The 20,383-nt window shown below is 50.3% G+C and overlaps 1 protein-coding gene across 1 annotated transcript in view; it reads right to left on the bottom strand.

Annotated features, from left to right (window-relative positions):
- Positions 1 to 15,588, bottom strand: part of FGF18 (fibroblast growth factor 18) — a 76,855-nt gene extending 61,267 nt beyond the window's left edge. The window contains exons 1-2 of the mRNA XM_068147919.1: positions 15,320 to 15,588; positions 14,936 to 14,972 (exon numbers count right to left, since the gene is read on the bottom strand). Coding sequence (XP_068004020.1) covers positions 14,936 to 14,972; positions 15,320 to 15,351 — 69 coding nt within the window. The 5' untranslated portion in view covers positions 15,352 to 15,588. The remainder of the gene's footprint in view (positions 1 to 14,935; positions 14,973 to 15,319) is intronic.
- Positions 15,589 to 20,383: the final 4,795 nt, after the last annotated feature.

The following is a 20,383-nucleotide window of genomic DNA, read 5'->3' as shown; positions in this document are numbered from 1 at the left end:
TATTCCTTGGATCTGAAAACACATAAATGACCAACCACCACTAGGCACTTCCTTTTCTCCTCCCAGTGATTCTGGTAGTATGTAATGACACGCTCTCTGTGCTTGGACTTCACCCACCACACCTAAACAGTCTATCAGACAGCCCCTGACCGGAGATACTGTTGGAAGAGTCAGGGGCACAAACTTTGCTTTTTAGAAAGCAAAATACAGAGCTGTATCCAAATTCACAGAAAGGAGGCAATGGGATGCAAGATTCATCTGCCCTCTCCATGCAGGGGGCCAGAGATGCCCAGCACACTGCTGTGCCACAAAGAAGGTTTAGGTTTCGAAATTACACTGGAGGCTCCTGGACAAAGAGAGAGCAGGGAACTGGGACAATAGCACAGCAGGAACTACCAGCTCCCAAAAACAAGCCACTGGAGCTCTTTGAACCCACTGGGACTTGCTAAAGGCAAGGTCCTGGGGTAACAGTTTTGGGGAAGAGCAGTCAGGGTGAAAAGCAGAGAAGGCCAGCAAATTAGCCCCCAATAAATGGCAACCTGTAAAATCACAGCCATGGAGATGAGCATCCCCTTGTCCTTCAGAAAGCTTTTCTCCATGTCACCTGCACACTTTGCCAACACATTGCTGAACAGTTTCTTTTTCCTCTCCCCCAGTTACCATGACCAAGCACCTGCAATATTAGAGTTGCTCCTGCAGAGTTCTCTTCTCACATAGATGAGGAACCTCTTTATTTGCAGAAGTCTTGCAAGCTATTTCTGGAACAGAGTTTTCCAGAGATGATTTTCATTAGTAATTCATTTATTTGAAGCATAAGCTGCAAAATTTCCCTTTTTCTGAAAGGTAGATACTTTCTTCTGAGCTTGCTTTATGCTTTGCTTGCATTGAAAACCCTGTTTCATTAAGTGTAAGGCAGGATGGAGCTCCCTGGGTGTCCTCTGAACCCAGAATACGTCACCATGGGAGTCCTGGTGACACAGGAGGCAGACAGAAGCAATTTCCATTTGAAAATGTGTTACTTGCTTTAAATTAATCTCTTCAAATCAACTTACCTGGGAAGACCCTGTTTTATTTAGCAAAATTCAAAACCATCATAGCAGCAACCTTTTCCACTGCCTATGCTTTCTCTAGGGTGGCCCTACCTGAAATCGTGGTCTGAGGTGCTGCTTCACAGCAACAGGCTACAGAGCTTCCAGGAGCAGTCAACAAAGCACAATTTCACACCAAAAACATCTCCAATGTAAGATCAAGATGTTCAGAAACAGTTTAGAAGTTCATGTTCAGACAACAAAATATATGGTCAACTCAAAGGCTTCAAGGCAAAACAGAGGAGACAGAAAACACCTCTGTTCCACTGTCAGTATCCAAAATACTCCTCATCAGGCCTGCCAGGGAGCTGTCAACCCTTTCCCTCACTGCCTTGTCAAAGGTGGTCAAAAAACCAAGGACTGAGAAGGTGGTAAGCACTGAAGTTGGCCATCTCCCAGCCCCAGCCCAAAGACATGCCTGAGGAGATGTTTTCCTGTACCTCCCAACTCACTAACACCCTCCCCAAAATGATGCTCCTGTACCATCACTGCTGCTTTCAGCCTGCTGCATGTTGCTGTGTATGGTGGCAGAGTCCCCTTGGCTACACATGGTACTGCAAGACTTGCTGGCACCACCCTAGAGATGAGAAAAATGTCCCTGGAGCAGGGACTTAGGGCTGCCAATCATACCAGTTCAGTACCTGCTAACAAAAGGCTCAAGCATCTCTTTGGCACTCCTGGTTTCCCCTTTTTGGGGAAGCAGGAGGGTATTCCATCACCACCCACTCCTGCCTGTGGACACAAGTGGCTTGATCAGTTCCACTTGAACAAGGGACCTCTGACACAAGCCTCAGCCTGCCGCCTTGGGCTAAGGGGCTCCATGAACATTTTCACTCTGACTCGTCAACTCTGCTCCAGGCTGTCCCATGGAGCACCCACAAAATCCATCAGCTGTTGAAAGGGAGCAATAAAAACATGTCTCAGCTGGGTTGGTCTGAAAAGTCTTTTCCTCCACCACAGACAGTCACCACCAACAGCCACAGGACTTCTCCTTCCCCAAAGTTCTTTGAAATACATTCTCAAGCCCTATTATCTCTCCTGTTCATACCACGCTCCTTCGATTATCGAGAAATCTCTGAGTAATTTATAAGCCCACAAACTCCTGTGCTAACAGGGTCATAAATCACCTTTACAGCCCCCACTGCCTACTGTTCAGGGGGCGGTGGTGCTGCACTGGCCACGGGGTTGGGTGAAGGGAGGCAGCAGGAGCAGGCTCTGCCTTCCCAAAGCCTCCACCCTCTGCAGCAGGGTGTGCTGGAGGAGAAGGCAGGTTTGTTCCGCATCGGCCGGATGTTTATTTTTTGAAGGATCCAGAGAGGATTCCAGCCCATGTCCTACCTCACTGTGTTTTCCCCGTCCAACACCGAGACAAGCACACAAAAGAGGGTTTTCTTTTTACAAAGTCAGACCAAAGGAGGAGGCTGGTTTTGGCTACTTTCCTCAAGGAAAGATGCTGCCCATCTAATAATCCCTAAATGGGCAGTGGGTTGTTGGGCTTTCATGTGTTCCTCCGAGCCTCCCCTCGCTGTGCCAGGTCGCTGGTTTTCTTTTCCACGGAGTTGCAAAAGCCCTGAATAACAAGGTTTGTGCATGGAAGTGCTGACACAAACCTTAACTACAGCATCCTGAATATGATACCAGAATAAGGACGCTCCCTGTGTGGCCCAGCGCATGGATAAATAAAGCATTTCAGCAGCCAACGCCGACAGATCATAAACCTCCACAAGCATAAATACCAACAACAACCCAAAAAGATTAGAGGGCTTACAGGCGAGGCAGGCTGCAATGATTTAGAGTTAGGGTGGAAGGGTCATTATTGCTGAATAGGTGGGGGCGAGCGGGCCAAAGAAATCAATAAACCATTCTGCTCCCAGGGAAGGAAGGGGCCACGCTAATTGTGCAAACACTCATTTTCCGCTTGAGGCTGGAGATCCCCGGCTCACCCAACATGGATGGATACAGGGAACTTGCACCATCCTGCTGAGAAATGAGAGCTTCACCCCAAGGCATGTGCTCCACGAGCTTCACCACCTGGAGGACAACTCACCTAAGCACCTCACTTGGTGCAGCTCACTGCTGGAAGCAGCTTCAAACCAAAGCTGACTCAGGCAATGTTCACCTCCAGCTCCAATTTTTTGGTTGGTTGGGGTTTTGCTGTTGTTGTTTGTTTGTTTTAGAGTTAATACCCAGTTGGGATAAGGATCTCAGCTGCTTTCAGTATCACCATCAAGACAGAGCTTTTCCAGCACGCCGTTCTAGCACTATGCAACCGACTAACTGGTCCTGTCAGCACCAGTTACCTTCAAGCACCAAAGACAAGCTTTGGGACAAACTTCACTCCGTGATACAAGCACCACAGTTGCAAGTTGCCACACTTGCATCAGAGGTGGAGGTCACCTCAAAATTAGCCTCCACAGATCATTGCATCTTACAGCAAGCATGGACACAAAGTTTTGCAGCTAGGTTTCCAGGCATACTGCTGCTGAGGTAGAGTTCAAAGGTAACAAGCAATTCCCTCTCTGCCTCTTCTCCCTCAGTCCTCCCCATCATCAATTCCTCTACCTTTTCTCCCCTAGGGGAGAAATTCCCCCCTTTTCTTCCTAGGGAACAGAGCAATGGCATAAAAGACATCAGCTTTCAAGAGTGAAGCCCATTTTAAAACAGAATAAATATCTATTATACAAATAAATAACTATTTGTATCCAATAACTATTAAGAACAAACATCTGTTTGTACCTAAGAGCCCACTGTTGGGACATACAGCAGGAGGCCCCTCAGGGAACCAATGGAAATCAGTGAAGCCTTTTATTCCCACAAAGAAACCGACCTCAAAAGCACCTACAGGCTTCATCTTCATTCCCAGCTAACCAGAACTGAGCTGATGCTGATGGTAAAAGCAAAGGAACCTACTCTGGTCCCTCTGCATGAGCCAGTCTCTTCCTTTGCTGCTTCTCCAAAGATATTTAAAGAAAATGCTTTTTATATCAGTTAATAAAATAGCTGGAAAACCATCCAGGTCACGTCAAGTTTAGTTAATGGATTTCAACTTTACTTGGGATCTTGAGAGCTTTTAAAAATCAGTAATTTCATCTTCCCTCCAGAAATAAATTCCTCAATGGTTTCACTGCAAAAATATCCCTAGGAATGGACAACACTGCTGCTCATGTACTAAAACCAAACACAAGATTGAGCCTTATCAAAAGTATGGCATAAACCATGTGCTGAATTTAATACAAACCAAACTGTCAATCTGCCTTCAGGATCAGATATAGCAACCATGGGAGCCCAGGGCCAGAAATGAAAAGCAAAGTTTGTCTCCTCACAGAAGACTTGTACTGATCCCTGTGCTCCAGCATGGAAATCTGCACACTGCCAACACTGGACAAGCAGGATTCCTTATGCTCTCCTTTGTTAAGTTGGGGAACAGTTTTCTTTTCCTTTCAATCTATTTAGGTTGATGCTTTCCCGTTTTCAGGGAATAATTCTCAACAGCATTGGAAAATAAATGTTTGCTTTTTTTGGGGGGGGAACATTTTGAATAGCCAAAATATGAAATAGAGGCATTAGAATCAGTAAGGCAGCTCCCAACGTTTGGGCTGCTGCATCCCCTCACAGTTTGTAGGTACCAGGAAGAGCCCAACACACTTTGCTGCACCCATCATCAGTGAGGAAAAAGTCCTGCTGGGGGGAAATTCAGGAGACCTTATGACATGAAGCTGGTGATTCCCCAATAGCCCTTTCTTTGAATCACCAGGATGCTGTCAAGCACCATGCCTGAGTCCAGACACCCTCATCCCCTGCTCTCTGAGTATCATCTTGCAAGGAGATCCGCAAGAGCTGGCCAGAGCCCTGCAGGCATCCAGCACACAAACAGCTCCCTGTTTGGGCTGGGAATGCCTATAACTCCTGCCTGATCTGGGAATTCCTATAGCTGCCCACCTCCCTGGGCCCATCACCCAACTAACCAAGCTGCTTTGTGAGCTTAGCCTTGCTGGCCCCGTGTCAGAGTTAGCACAGATTTGTCTCAAAAGTGAGACCTCACAATTTAACCTGCTGTGGTTCAGCTTCTTGGCATGCACAGTGATGGTGCACACAGGGGAAAACAGGCTCCCAGAAAGAAACCAAAACAGCACAAATAAATTCCATTCTCTTGTTTGTTAAATTCAAATGGCAATTAAATTCCTATTACCTACTTTTTTAATGTAAACAGGCAAACATAAGCCCTCTGCCTCTCTGGCAGACTATTCCCAATTCCCTTCTCCCTCTAGAAACCAGAAGACACAACCCAGCTGATCCAGGAGCTGGAGGCCCTGCTGCGACCCCTACAATAGGAGCATCAGGAGAGAGAGTGATGCTCTCAGAGTGCTGCAGGCCAGCCCAGTCCTGTTCCCTGCCTTCCCAGTTCTTTAGCAGGGATTAGGTTAGCAGAACAAGCCAAGAAAAGCACTGGTGAAGCCACTGCACCCACATCTGCAGGCACCTGCACACCTCTCAAAGATCAGCCCAGCAGGCTGTCCGTCAGTCGTGCCCCAGCTAGGTCAGATTGGCTTGTGAGTCAGAAGACTTTTCACGTAGGGCTGAGATAATGCCATTATAAACTCATAAAATAAACACACAATATAAGCAGGGCAGACCCTCTGTGCCTGCCCACAGAGCCAAGCAGAGCTGCCCACACTCCTCCCTGCCATCCTCAGAACTACCAGCTTGGCTGGTCACTGAAAATCCCAATGCAGAAACCCATCTGCTCCCTTTTGCACTGTGAATCTTCCCATCCCTGATAGCCCCTTGGTCAGGCTGCCTTGGCACACAGCAGAATAACCCACACCGAGTTACACCCCTAATTTCAGGTGATGTTTGCAGAAGACCTGCCTGTTCCCCAGGATAAAAATGCCATGTGTACACAGCACCAAACACTACTCCTGTCACAGGCCCCAAGGATGAGAGCCGCTGGTTCTTCTATTGATTGCTGGGGGGCTGTTTGCTATTCTGATCTCAGCTGGTAGGAAGTCTCCCCAATCACAGCGAGGTCATGACCACGGGGCCAGAAACCTGCACTACATACATCATAATTTATTTTACAGATAATCAATACCACACTGCACCATGCAATCTTACAGTACAGCCCCACGCTCAGGGGCTGGCACTGCTCAACCAGGATTGTACCCTTAAGGTCTGGCAGCTTAAAGGGGTTAAAGTCAGCTTCCATTTCATAGTTGGGAATCCCAGAATCCCAACATGGTGGGTGTTGGAAGGGACTTCTGGAGACCATCTAGTCCAACCCTCATGCTAAAGCAGGGTCACTCACAGTAGGTTGCCCAGGATCATAGTGTCCAGGTGGGTTTGGAATCTCTCCAGAGAAGGAGACTCCACAACCAATCTGGGCATCCTGCTCCAGGACTCCAGCACCCTCAAATTATGGCTGGAAGAAGAGTATGTGCCCTACTCAGTGGTAGTTTGCACATTCATATAACCAAGGCAAATTTGCAGTGAAGGAGGTGTGCCCAGTCCCTCCAGTGAGTAGGGAGCCCCTGTGGCTGCAGCACCGCAGTGCCAGCTTTCCAGCCCATCCCTGTCTCCAAACAGATTAACAGCCACAGAGAAGCACCAAAATGTCTTCCACCAATGTTGTCCTTCATCTCATTTTCTAATTTATATTCCCAGGGCTCCATACCCCACCAGCCCTGCCCACAGTCACCCAGCACTCATGCTGCAAGCCCAGTTATTTACCAGGCTCACCAGTGCTCCCTGCATACTTCTGTTAATTCTGCAGAAGAGTAGCTCAGGGTATTCCAAAAGATACAACAGCTTTTTAACAAGCTGTCCTTGAAAATGATGCCAAAGATAGTATTGTAGCAGTAAAGAAAGAGATTTGAAACATGCAGTAGGAGAAAAAGGAACTGGGAGGAATAAGAAGTGCTGGAAACACCTTGCAGGAAGGGCAATCCATTATTAATTAATTGCTGCATCCTGGTGTTTGTGTCCATGCAATATGTAGTTTCCTGGGACCTGCACCAAGATTTTGCATTCATCATCCTCAGTGGGATTTGGATTGTAAAACACTAATAGAGGAACCACAGGGCACACCTGGCCCCTTGTCACCACTTCCCTCAGTGCCATACCCACCATATGCAAGAATCAGCCTCTCAGCCTGGCCAGCACCTGGGGAAAGGTTTGGCAACCCCAGTCTGTTCCAGTGAACCCAGTGAAGTAATTCCTCATCTTCCATCTCCATGTGGGGTGAGGCCAAAGGCTGGGCTCTGTCCCATCTCTCATTCAACTGCTCCCCAAGGCAGGGGGTGTGATTACCCAGAATTGCAGTCTCCAGCCATTCCTCTTTCCTCCCAGTTTGCCTCTGAAGCAAACTTGACCACAGCCAGCACAGCCAGTGAGCTCGATGAGCATGCACCCAGCTAGAGCCACAACACAGGAGCAGCACTGTGCTGAGACAGGATCTATGTGCAGGAGGATGCTGTTGGATGCTGTTATTGCACTCTAAGGTCAGTATGTTGAAGGCATTGTGGATTTCCCAGCAGCATGACCCCTTTTGTGCTGACTGCAGCAGAATAAAGCAGATAACCTGATGAAGAAGCCAGCACATGCAGTGAGCAGGGTGTAAGAAGAGTTTGGCAAGGGGCACAGCGCTGTGCCAGGAGATGATGTGCTGGCACTACATTGGAAACACTGCTCTGTGTTTCAGCTTGAAACCCAGCTGCCTGTATGGGCCAAAAAAAGCAGGGAGATGATGATGGATGGATCCCATGGATCCCATCCTGGTGTTGAAGCAAGCTGGTGAGCCCAGTGCAGGGGCACGAGCCCCACAGCCTGGTCCTGGCTGAGTGGGGAAGATTGGCACGTCGGCTCCCACCCACCGCAACCCCCAGCACAGCAAGGAGTTTGCACAAAGGGAAACACGCAGACCATGACAGGCTAAGCCTCCTCCTTCCTCTCTGTTCCCCTTTCTTTCTCTTCATGCTATGGCGAGGCTGCTGAATGCCAATAGGAAAATACTTTGGCAGAGCCAGACAGTCTTTTCTATTTCATTGGGGTTTTTTCTTACTTTCCCTCCAGCTGCTTCACTGGATGCCTAATCCCCTGTGGACATCTGGAGAGGGACAAGGACACAGAGGCAACATACCAGGTAGGCAGAGTAATGCACAGCTCTGCATAATTTCTGCTTTTACCTGCTGCTAGGGCACAGCAGGTGATCAGACACAAAAACCCAGGGAAGGAAAGGAAAAAAAAAAAATAAGGTTTAGACCTGTCAGAGATGCAGATTCCCATGTGGAAGTACCCCTGGCCTCAGAAGCAGAGCAGAGAAAGGTCACAGTTCGCAGCAGAACATCTCTCTCCAAAGCATGAGAGAGGCTCAAGGGCAAGAGGGTATTTAGATGCCTCCCTGTGCCCACAGCTTTCATACCCCCCAGTACACATGGCATGACCTACCCCAGCCTTCTCAGTACCAGAGCAGCTTGCAAAGACCTCAGGAAAAGGCCCTGGCAGCAGGTATCCGTCCCAAAATAGCCCTGCCCAGGCACCATCAACAGCTGCTCGTTGGTTTGTTTTGTTTTTCTTTTAAAATCATGCTGCTGTGCCCTGAACATACCTCCTTTTGTCACAACTGATAGCCAAAGTGTCCACATCTGGGGAAAATCCACCTGAAAGCAGCTATTGCTCAGAAGGATGCAGGCAGGAGAGTGTCTGATAAGGGGTTTGCCCGCTTCTAAGGAAAGGAAGAGTCATATAAAAATACACCCAAGGATCCTGGAAGTAGCTTTATAGATTAAAAAACAAAAAGGGGGGGATTTTCAGCCCCAGAGGAGTCCTTCTCTTGAGCTCAGACTCCTGCAGCAGAGGCAGATATCTGCTCACAAGCCCAATGAGCTTGGTGCTATCAGCTTACAGCAAAATCGGGTATTCTAAATGGCCACCTGAGTCTCTTTGATGCTGTTCATCCTCCCTGAGACCCCAGAAGCTCTGAGCTTCCCTGTCACCAAAGGACCTGCCACCAGCTGCATCACCACAGCACATCCCAAAGGCTTGGGAAGTATCATCACCCTTTACCTGTTCCACTCTTGGAACGCTATGTCCAGGCTGCTCTACAAGCAGCAAAGAAGTGGGGTTTGAGCTGTGAATCCCAGCACTGCTCCAAACCCAGCCTCACTTGTCTCCACCCAGCCTCGGATGTGCCAGGTGCAATCAGAAGAGTAAACAGGAAATCAAATGTAACCACCACAATGTGACCAGCTATCTCTGAACCCTATACCTACTACACCCTGCAAAGTGCTCTCCTCAACCACACTGAGTCCTTCTCTGGAGCATCCTGCACATCTCTAGAGCCTTGAGAAGGCAAACAGCAATATATGCAGGTGCACAGATCAAAGCCTTCCAGCAGCAGCTCTGCTTTGCTGCCTGTGGCCACAACACATCCAGCAGACACTAAGCCCTCGATGCCGAAAGAGTTAATATTTGTTTCTCACTTGGATGGGAATCTGGAAACCAGCTTTGCCCTTGCAAATCTTCCCGCTAAACACGTTTGAGGGGGTCTTCTGGCAGTGTCCTAGCACACTGAAGGACCAGGGACTATGGCAAGCAAAGGCATCATGACCCATGCAGCCAACAGCCACTGTTGGGTCATGAGCTGCATATCCCCCATCCTTGCAGGAACAAGGCCCATGCCTTCACTCAACCCATGCTATTCTCAGTCTTACTTCTCCCAGGGGATACCCAGAGCATGCATCAGCACAAGCACCAGGTCTGCTGCTTAGCAGAGCTGGATTTCCCTGCTCCAGCTCAGACAACTGCTTAAATGTGCTTCCTCTTCCTCCACAAGCCCAAGCTCTCCAGAGACCAGGAGGCAGAAGCAGGGCATGAGGGACAGCTTCAGAACACACCAGAGACAGGTGCAATGAGTCAGCAAGAGGGGAAAAAAATCCTTTGTGGTGACCAGCACACTTGTTTCCTGGAGAGAAAGGGACATTACACAGCAGCTAGAGATTTAATACACACCCAAACCTTATGTGGGCCTTGCAAACCCACTGCAGGCACTGCACCCACCACCACAAGTCAGGCAGTAGCACTGACCCAGCACCATGGACCGTCTCATCAGTTCCAACCCATGATGGGGTCATATACTTCATCAAAATAGCTGAGCTCCTCCTCCTCTGATTAAATCAACCTTTGGCTATGCAGTTTCTCTTGTCCTCTCACTGCCTAATAACTAAGAGTCATCTGTGATCAGAAAAATCAACAGAAAACTTCCCAGCCTTTCCCAGGCTACCTTTAGCATATTTCGTCCTTCACAGCTTCACTTCTATGACCTGTGTGTCAGCAACCCAACACGAGTGCAGTGTGGGCCAGTGCATGCAGGTACTACAGCATGGCAGGAACTGCAGTGAGACAAGACTGGAAAGTAGCACTCACTTCAGATGTTTCCATGGAACCTTCATCCAAGGGGCTTCAGGCACCCTCACAGAGCAGGAGGCAGGTGCTGGCATGGGGATGCTGTGCTGAGGACTCAATGATGCTGGGCCGGGCTGAGCAGAGATGACAAGCACTGGATCTCCCATCCTAGGAGCTGCAGGGTGCTGGGTCCGCAGCCTGACTCGGCACACAAGGCTGTGCCGTGAGGAGCAGAGTGGTGCCCTGGATCAAAGTAACATCTGCCCTGTCCCACAGCATGAGCTTCAAGAGTGAAGCAGCAATGTCCAAGTCCCAAAGCCTCCATCCCTGGCAGCCCACATGGTCTTGGCTGCCACCCCCATACAGATGTTCATGCTACCAAGTTGGGGTGAGGGCAGGTGGGTGCCTACCTGCAGAGAGGGTAGACATGAGAATTACCTTCCTGGGATGGGTGGCCCACCACCTTGCCTTCAGTGCCAGCCACCAGTGTTACTGCCCAGAGGCTGAGGGCAAGGCAAGCAGAGACCCTTGGCCCCAGCACTGCTTCACACCCGCAGATGGGGAAGCCAGAACGCCGTGGCAAGGCAAGCCTGGCTCTGCCAAGCACCCAGCTCTGGCTTGTCCACAGCAGTGTCCTCGGTGCCGTTCAGTGTTGCTCACATCCGGCTGCCGGGGACGCCGGCTGCAGAGGAGCAGCAGGGAGAAGGGAGGGAGGGAGCTGCTCAGCAGGCTCACAGCTCCGACATGTGCTGCCACGGCTTCGCCAGACCGCAGGATCTGGCTCACTGAACGTGTGGAAGCAACACTTCTCTGTGTCTCACTTTACAAACCCCAAACAATAACTGTCTGTCGCTGCACAGGAGCTTAGGAGAAACATAAGTTGCTATTGGCATGACACGCAGCAGCCTTCCTCTTACACAACACCAGCAGATGTGAAAATAGCCTGGTGCTGCCTTGTGCGCTCCTCTGACCTCCTGTTTGCTTCTGGATCAGATTCCAAAGCTGGATCTTAACCTACAAGAGCCATAAAAGCAAAGGATTTGGCCCTATCAGGGACCTCTTAATAATCTAAGACAGATGCACTTCGTGTAGGAGAACACGCAAAAGTTTGTCAGCCTCTGCTCTGAGGCATGGCTGAGGCAGCCCACACCAGCATCACCCCGTGCTCTGGCTGATGATGTGCTGGAGGTGGTCCAGGCCAGAAGAGCTGGAATCTCTTGCAAAGTAGGGCAACACCCAAAACCTTGCAACCTCCCTCAGTCTACACCGAACATGCCTCCAGGCCCCGATGAAGGTGGACTTCTGAAGTCCCATGTTCCTCATCCCAAGGTTCTAAGGGTCACTGGAGCTGCCAGAGCCAGCATAGCATGGGAGATACTGTCCATGTACACAAGGTGCTCCTAGAGTTTCTCATCCATGTGAAGAGCAGGGAATGACTCCAAAACCAAACTCAAAACCTCTCTGGGATATAAAGAGGCAAAAAGCACATGGAGGACAAATTGCTCCTGGAAGTGTGAAAAGGTATCAGAAGAATTAAACTGAAGGATGCCAAAGACAAGTGACAGAGGGAGAGTCTAGTTACCAGTGGTAAAAAGAACATCCCTAGGAACAACCTGCATAAATTAATCCCTCCAGCATCCCCAGGAATATCCATTGTCCCTGCTGCCTTCAGGACTGCAGCAAACTCCAAGCAGCAGAGGAACCTCCTGAGATGCAAGAGAAGAAAACAAGACAGGGACATTGCTGGCCTGGGGGAAGGGATCAAGAACAAGTTGTCCTCACAGTCCTACAAGGTACAGTGCTGCTCTTACAGCCATGCCAGTGTGCCAGCTCTCATTAGCTGTGTTCCAGGAGTGCTCCTCTCTGACCTGCCGCATGCTGTTCCCCAGCATCCCTCAGTGGACATATCACTCAACAGCAAAGGCCTGGAGTCTAAATCCTGCTCCTGTAAACTCCCATCCCTCCAAGCTCTTGACATTCTGGGCTGGGTAGCACCTCTCTGGTGCTGTCACAACCCTCCCACAGGTGATGCTACACACAACCATGTGACCTACAGGTGGCTGTGGCTGTAGAGGTGGGAACCAGATGTAAGGGAAAGCTTTTAGCCAACAACTGAGCTACCACACCATCTCACTTCAAAGCACCACAGTCTTTGCACATGAGTATCTAGAGAAAACACAAACTATCCAAGCCATGGTATTCTTCTCCAGAATACCCCCCAGCCCCAATGCATACCAGAGGGATTTCTACCTTCGCATGCAGGGCCACAGGGTGACAGCCAGCAGCTGGGGAGTAGAATTATAAGACTAAGAGATGGGATGACCTGCTGGCCATGGCTTGCATGGGAGGGCGAAAGGCAGCCTTAGAATATAATCCATTTCAGGCACTCCTAAATCTCCCCAATACAACACAGAGCCCTTTAAGCAAAACTAAACAACTTCCTTTAGCCTAAATAAATATTAAGGCTAAGTGATGCATTAATTTACTCCAGTTCACCAAAGGCTAACTCCTACCCAAACTGATCACTATAAAAGAAATCCTATAATCCCTCGCTCCCATTCGGGCTCAAAACATGTAATCCCGTGAATAAATCCAGAAAGAACGTGTAACAAAACGGGCAATAAAAACTTACAGCATTCACATCTTTTCATCTACCATTAATACTGTAAACACTCACTCGAAGGCCCTCGAGTACGACTAATCTGCGGGGTTTGGCTCCCAGCGCTAATCGCCGCCGGAGCGAGCCCCTTGGCGTGACACCCAGCCAGCCCTGCTGCCCCTCCAGCCAGCCCAGCACACCTCCGCAGTGCCCATCCGCAGAGAACCCTGCCCTCAAAGCCCACAAACCGCTGCCAAATCAGCACGAAAGGGAGCGAGTATGGTTCTAATAGCACCAGAGAGCAGCTTTTATTTTTTTTCTTCTTTTTTTTTTCCCCCCTTTTTTTTTTTTTTTAAATAATTTTATTGCTTTGGAAGTCTGCAAGCTCCAACTGTATAAATGCCAATAACTTCCCAAGTTTTAAGGCTGCTGAAGTAAGAGATCAGATTTTAGCAAGTGCTTTCCAGGCAGCTGGCCAAACTTTTTCTGATTCACTAAAAGCACCAAAGGGAGGGGGAGAGGGAGGGGGCTGGAGGGCTGATTAACTTCAGTTACCGCACAAGCGCAAAAAGAGAAGTCTCCCCTCTGCAAAGGGTGCCATCGCTGCAAGCCCTGCACGGCCTCATACTCCTTGGGCTTGAAAAACACCCCAAAAGGCACTGGAGAAACACAACGAGCGCCTCCCAGCCCCAGGGTGATTTACAGCTGTGGATCCTCTCCTGACCAGGAGGCTGCTCTGCCGAGGGGACTCTGCTGGTGTTAGGTTCAAGCCACACTTTCCAGAGGGGATGAGAAGAAAAATGTGACTGGAGATTTTTTGGAAGGGTGGGGGAGCAGGGGAAGGGGCTGGTCTGGCTTTTAGCTTGACCAGAGGGATGGAGCTCCCTCCAAGGCTGCTGTTGCGCTCATTCGGGACCATCCCTCACTGTCGCTGGGTTATCTTCAAAAGGGTGAGCAGGTGCAATCCCAGTCAAACCACCGTGCAGGGCCAAGGGGGTGGCATAAGTGGCACAGGCTCACATTGAGATGGTGGCCTGATGCCAGCAGGGCAGTGGCACCTGTTCTGCCCAGCCACGCAGGTGGGTCTGCTCTGGGATGCCCAGTTAAATCCCCATCATCCCAGGGAGGCATGTGGCCCTGTGGCTGTTGGGGGCAGTGGCCACCCCAACATCCTCAGCCACCATCCCCATCCTGCAGGCGCTGGGCTGCAGAACCTCGACACTCAGGTTGTTCCTCCAACGGCTTCATTCCTGCCGAGGCAGGATCAAAGACAGGATCTGACTTGGATGGCTTTCTACTCTATAATGGGGAGGGAGCACACAGCCTCCTTCTCCTGGCTAGGAAAACTCGTGTTTTTCAAAGTATCAGTTTTTGTGAGTAAGTTCCCTGGGGGGGCGGGGGGGGGAATGGGGAAAAAAAAGAAAGAAAAGAGGGCGAGCAGGAAAGTGCCTGCTCTTCCAAGGCAAGTGCATCAATCAACATTGTGCAAGGAGGAGAGTCCAGCACTCCCTCTCACATCATTAGCCAGCCTAATGCACTCCAGAGGATCCCGCTACCGGCGCACCCGGCTGCGCCCCAGCCCACACCGGGCGGCCGAGCGCCCGCAGCCCCGGTGCCCCCCGTACCGGCGCTCACCCAACTAAGGACCTGAGAGAGTGGGGCAGCCTCTGCCCAGGGCAAGGGACACTCCAGCATCTGGCACTGGTGGGGATCGCTTTAGTATGGCTATAAAAACTAGAGGGGGAAAAAGTGAAAGCCGCAGCCCAAAGTGCCTGGCACTGCGGGGTCAGCAGCTGCCTTTGTTTCTGTTTTCCAACCAAAAGCGAAAGAGGACAGAAAAGACACGTACCTGTACCTGAAAGCACAGCAGCAGGAAATGTAAACATCTGGAGAGGAGAAAAAAAAAAAAAGCAACAAGAGATCAAATGATGCGGTCAAATGGTTAAAGTTGATTAGTTTTGTTTTTTTGTTTTCTTTTCTTTATTTCCTTTTTTTTTTTTTTTCTCTCTTTGTTTTTGTTTGCAATTCTTTTAAAGGGCGCAGAGCCATACTCGGCTCAGGAAAAAGACTCGCGTCCCGATTCCCACCTGATTGCAAGGAAAATGCAACCGGAGCCTCCAAAAGGAAAGTTTAAAAAAATAGTAATAATAAAACGAAGGGGAAAAAAATTGTAAAAAAAAATAAAAATATTAAAAATTAGAAAAAATATTGAAAAATATGCCATAATCCTTACAGGCAAGTGCAGGCTGAGAGCAGTGAATACATCGCTGGGCGAGAAGAGGGAGGTCAGTGGCTTCACGCTAGCGGAGTGCAGTCCCCCCACCGCCGCCCTGACATGGGAGCGATCCGGCCGGCGAGCTCCACTCCGCGCCGTTCCGCGCCGCTCCGCGCCGCCGAGAAGTTGTGGTACCGCCCGCTTTGCCTCCTCCGAGTGACTCGCTTAGGCATCAGCTCTCCTCTCCCCCTGTCTCTCCTCCTCCTCCTCTCCCTCTCTCTCTCCGCCTTTGGGGGGGATGAAGGTGCTTATTGTCAGTAACTTCCGATCATCAGCGAGTGCCCCCCCGCCGCCGCCCCCGGGCCAGCCCTGCGAGGCGGATAAAGCCTCTCGGCGGCCCCGCGCCCGCTCCGCGCCCCGCTCCGCTCCGGCGGCATGGCGATGCGCGGGGTGCGGAGCGGGAGGCGGGACCCGCCCGGGCAACCCCCCGCGGGGCTGGCACCGCCTGCGCGGATGTGGCACCGCCCGCCTGCACAGCACAGCACGGGGGCCAGCGGCGGCGGGGAGCGGGTGAATACAAAATAGGGAGGAAATTTAAAAGGAGAGAAAGAGGGGAAAGGAGGTGGGGATGCCGGCCTCATCCGCGCCCTCCCCGGCCCGTCGGAGCGGGCAAAGCCGCTGCTGGTCCAGAAGGCGGACGGGAACCCCCCGACCCCCAGTAGAGCGGCTGTTGACGCTCCGCACCAGCTCCCTGCCAAGCCGGGGTCCCGCCGCTCCCTGCCCAGCCTCGTCCCGGTGCACTCTTACCTCGGAGCGGTCAGCAGCGCGTCCTGTCCCCGGCCAGCCCAGAGCGAGCGGGTGGCAGTGGGGCCCCGGTAGGCTCGGTGCTGTTGCCCCCGGCCCCGCCGCTGCTCGGGCAGGGCGTCTCCGCGCCCGCCTGGGTCCATTAGCCCGGCTCTGCCCGGCTCCCACGGCGGGCGCTCTGCAGCGGGGTCAGGTTGCCGGGGTTGCCGGTGCTGCCAGCGCTGCCCGCCGCTCCGGTACGCTTCGCCTGCCCTCCAGCGGCCGCGCCGCCGCCCAGCACCGCCCGGCACGACTCCGTTCGGCCCGCAGAACTTACCCTGCAGCCCAAGGGAAAAACCCAACAGGCTTCTCCATCCTGATTTGTTTTTTTAATTAAGGTAAATTATTAAAAAAACGGAGAGGCTGGAAGCGTGCGGTGCCTCCTTCCCGTCTCTGGAAGCCGGTTTTGTAGCAGACAAAGTGCCAAGAACCATTCACCTCCATGCAAAGCACTGCTCTCCGAGGAGAGGGAGCGTCAGTTAACACCTTATTAAGTGAGAACATAACCATAGCTCATAACGCCAAGCCTTCCAATTTCTCCACTCCAATAACAGTGCACATCAGCACAGCGTGGTAGGATCCTACAGCTGTGGGGACTGAGGTACTTGCTCCCTTAATCCCCAGGGCGCACTACTGCAAAGCTTTCAGACACCAAATCACAGTGGCTTTCAGCCCATGGTTTCAAGTCCAAGAAGCACCAAAAACATAAAACATTTCGAAAATAATAACCCAAGAAAGTTCTTATAGAAGCTGCATGCCCAATACACAGAATCCCAGACTGGTAAGGGCTGAGAGAGATCTCTGGAGATCACCTAGTCCAACACCTACCCCCCCACCTCCTCTGAAGCAGAGTCACCCAGCAGACTGCACAGGATCAAAATGTTCAGGTGGGTTTGGAATCTCTCCAGAGGAGGCTTCACAACTGCTCTGGGCAGCCTGCTCCAGGGCTCCAGCAACCTCACACCAATTTTCTTCACATGCAGATGGAACCCACTAGGTTCCAGTTTGTGCCCAGGGTCCCATGTTCTGTCACTGAGCACCACTGACAAGAATCTGGCCCCATTCTCTTGCCCCTCACCTTTTAGCTCTTGCTGAGCATTGAGAAGATCTCCTCTCAAGCTGCGCTTCTACAGGCTGAACAGCCTCAGGTCTCTCAGCCTTTCCTCCTCACAGAGATGCTCCAGGCTCATCAGCATCTTTGTAAGAGAAGTTCATGCTCTTCCCCCGCCTTGCAAAGATCAGTCTGATTTAGAAAAGCCATTGGAGAAGAGTTGAAAGTGCTACAGTAGTGATGCGCACCCATCCCACAACTGCAAGGTTTTGCTTGTGGCAGCCCCATCACCTGTGTCTGAGAAAAGGCTTATTAGACAGTGACTGATGGTGTTGCCCAGCACCTGAGCTAGCCCAGGGCTTCTGCACCTGGATGGAAGCAGCACAGCTAAAGTAATTTGTGAAGCCACCACTAACATTTATAATTCCAGTTCCATCAGCAGCAGGGAAAATCACAGCAGAGCTGTGAACTATGCATGGAAAACCTCATCAGAGGCCTTGCTGGCCCTGGCTGTGCCGATGCGCCACATGGCCAGCATTATGGCTGCCTCCCACTGGCACATCACAACCAGGATTTCAGCTACCAAAGGGACTGGATCCAAAAAGAGCACAAGGCACTTGGACATTTCAAACAGTGAGAGCTGCCTGGGGGCTGTTTTAAAGAGGCCATATTGTATTTTTCTTCATTCAGTTATGAAAACTTTTGATTTGCAGTCACAGATGAGTTCTTTATTTAAACTAGATTCATGCTTTGTCCTTCAGTAGTGTGACAAAACCCTTTAACCATAGAATCATTTCATTTGGAAAAGACCTTTAAGATCATCAAATCCAACTATTCTCTAACTCTACCAAGTGCAGTACTAAACTGTGTCCCTCAGCACCACATCTGTGTCTTTTGAACACTTCCAGATTTGGAGGTTCAACCACCTCCCTGGGAAGCCTGTCCTAGGATTTGAGAATCCTTTCAGTTAAAAAGTTTCTTCTAATATCCAACCTAAACCTACCTCAGTGCAACTTGAGGCCATTGCCTGTCACCTGTTACTTGGGAGAAGAGACCAATATCCACCTGGCTACAACTCACCATATTGTTAAGGCAGACACATGCAGGTAAGGTCTCAGTGCTGCAGGCTGCTCCTCAGGATCTCCCAGGGTTACTGCTTTCCACTTACCCATGCAAATGCCTATTTAAGACTATGTCCTACAGTGCCTTGGTTGTTTTACTGGATTAGTAACTGCCCTTTAGCAGACCAAATCAAAGTCTGAGCAGCATGACCTTTTGCTTGCAGGGCTGAGAAGGTGCCTCCAGTGAAATGAGCTTCTCTTGCCCTGCTCCAGTGGACCACATCTCACAATGAGCAGACATTTCACAGAGCATGAAGCCCATTCAATGGGGCTGAGGACTTAGCAGCATGCTTAAGTAGGAAACCTTTGCACCCACTCCGTGGCCCTTTGGAATGTGAATGAGAAGCCAACAGCAAAGGCTGGTGCAGGATCCAGTCCTGCTGCACCTGGCACACTGTGCCACTGGAGTCCTGTCTCCTTTACAGCCAAGACTTAAAGAAAAAAGAAAAACACAAGCCAATGCTTTACAATGACCATTTGAAACACTAAAGCAGGACATGTGTGACAGCCTTCCTTCACTATAAAAAAAAGTAGAGCCCCAAACCAGTGCTTTTGCTGCTGGGTGCCTTATGTGCACCAAGTTTTTAGGTTGTGACCATTGAGCTGTACTTGGTAAGCCCCAGAGATCAGATACCAACCTGGAAGAGATGGAAATGGCACCAAGAATTAGAGACGTTATACCTGCAAAAATAGACACATCCATCCCCTGCAGTGACCAAGAAGCAAGGTGGGCTAGGCTCTCAGTCAAGAGACCTGAAGACTGGCACTACTGAGACATGGGGGCACGACTCCATCTCCTTAGCAAAAAGTATTTGCAACATAATAGACCCTAGAAAACCCTGTTGGAAAAATGTGAGGGTCTCTCTGGAGCCGGGATGTAGACAACACATCCATCATTCAGCATTAAGGAGGGAATAGCTGCGAGGAATGACCTGAAGTCCCTCTACAGGGAGCAAGAGCTCACACAGATGTATCAGCCCAGCTCCACTGCAGTTTGTGCTGGCATGTCCAGGAACTCCTGCCTTGAAGAATGAAGACTGAAAAAGCACATAATGCATGACAGATATAAACTAAGACAGAATAACAGAATATAAGGGAAAATTAACAGGATATCAAGTGTGGCTGCTTTGCTTTTGCTAGAATTAATAAGAGTGACAACAAACTGGGACAGCCTTCTGTGGACTGCAAGGGGAGGAGCTGGGGCAAGGCAAAGCACCAAGCCCTGGGAGGATGGAGGTGGCCAGGAAATCCCCAAAGCTGTCACCAATGCTGCAGACAGGCTGCTCCAGCTCCAGAAAGAGCAGTGATGCTCCCAAGAGCTTCTGCAGCCAATAGGGTGTCCTGGACTTCTTGGGAACAGGAAGAGTAGTATCTCTTCCAGCTCTAGACTACATGTATGTGTCATGGCCCCATGTAAAGAGAGAACCCCACAGGCCACAGACCTCACTGTGATGTGTATCATTACTTCATAAGGAAAAAAAAAAAAAACACCACCAAAACCAACCACCAAGAAAAAAAAAACAAAACCCAACAGCAAAGCCTCTTACTCGGCAGCTAGAGTTTGCAAAGATTTTTCTCTACTGAAACACCTCCTGGATTTCAATGGGATTTGGGCACTGAAAGCTCAGATTCCTCTGAGAGCTCCAGCACATTTATTAAATAAACCTCAGTGCTTTATCGGTAGAGGAATGAAGAAAAATAAAGCACTGAAAGTGATGGACATCTCAAGATAAAGGAGAGACAAACAGTGCCATTCCCTGGGCAGCCCTCCTCTGGTGCCCAGGGCCCCTCAGCCAGTGCATGACCCTACTTCCCCCAGTCTGGCACCCCTGCTCTGGTGTCCTGCCTGTCCTGCACTGGGAGGATGTGCCTGGATTTTCCTTGGTCCCATCACCTGGAAGCACCACAGCTCCTCTCTGAAAGCATACAGCAGCTGCTCGAGTGCTTCTGGAAGAAGGCAAGAAGAGACAAACCTCTGCAAACCAGCAAGAAATTCCACTTTCAGTCTTTGTGCTGCATTAAATCCTAGGGCTTGGCTTCTTGGATTTATATTCCTCCATGGTTTCA

Source organism: Melanerpes formicivorus, unplaced genomic scaffold (genome assembly GCF_026170545.1).
Source record: "Melanerpes formicivorus ecotype bairdi unplaced genomic scaffold, bMelFor1.0.p_v2 SCAF_2, whole genome shotgun sequence".
NCBI lineage: Eukaryota > Metazoa > Chordata > Aves > Piciformes > Picidae > Melanerpes > Melanerpes formicivorus.
The sequence above is the reverse complement of the archived record's forward strand: the minus strand, read 5'-3'. Positions and strand labels throughout refer to the sequence as shown.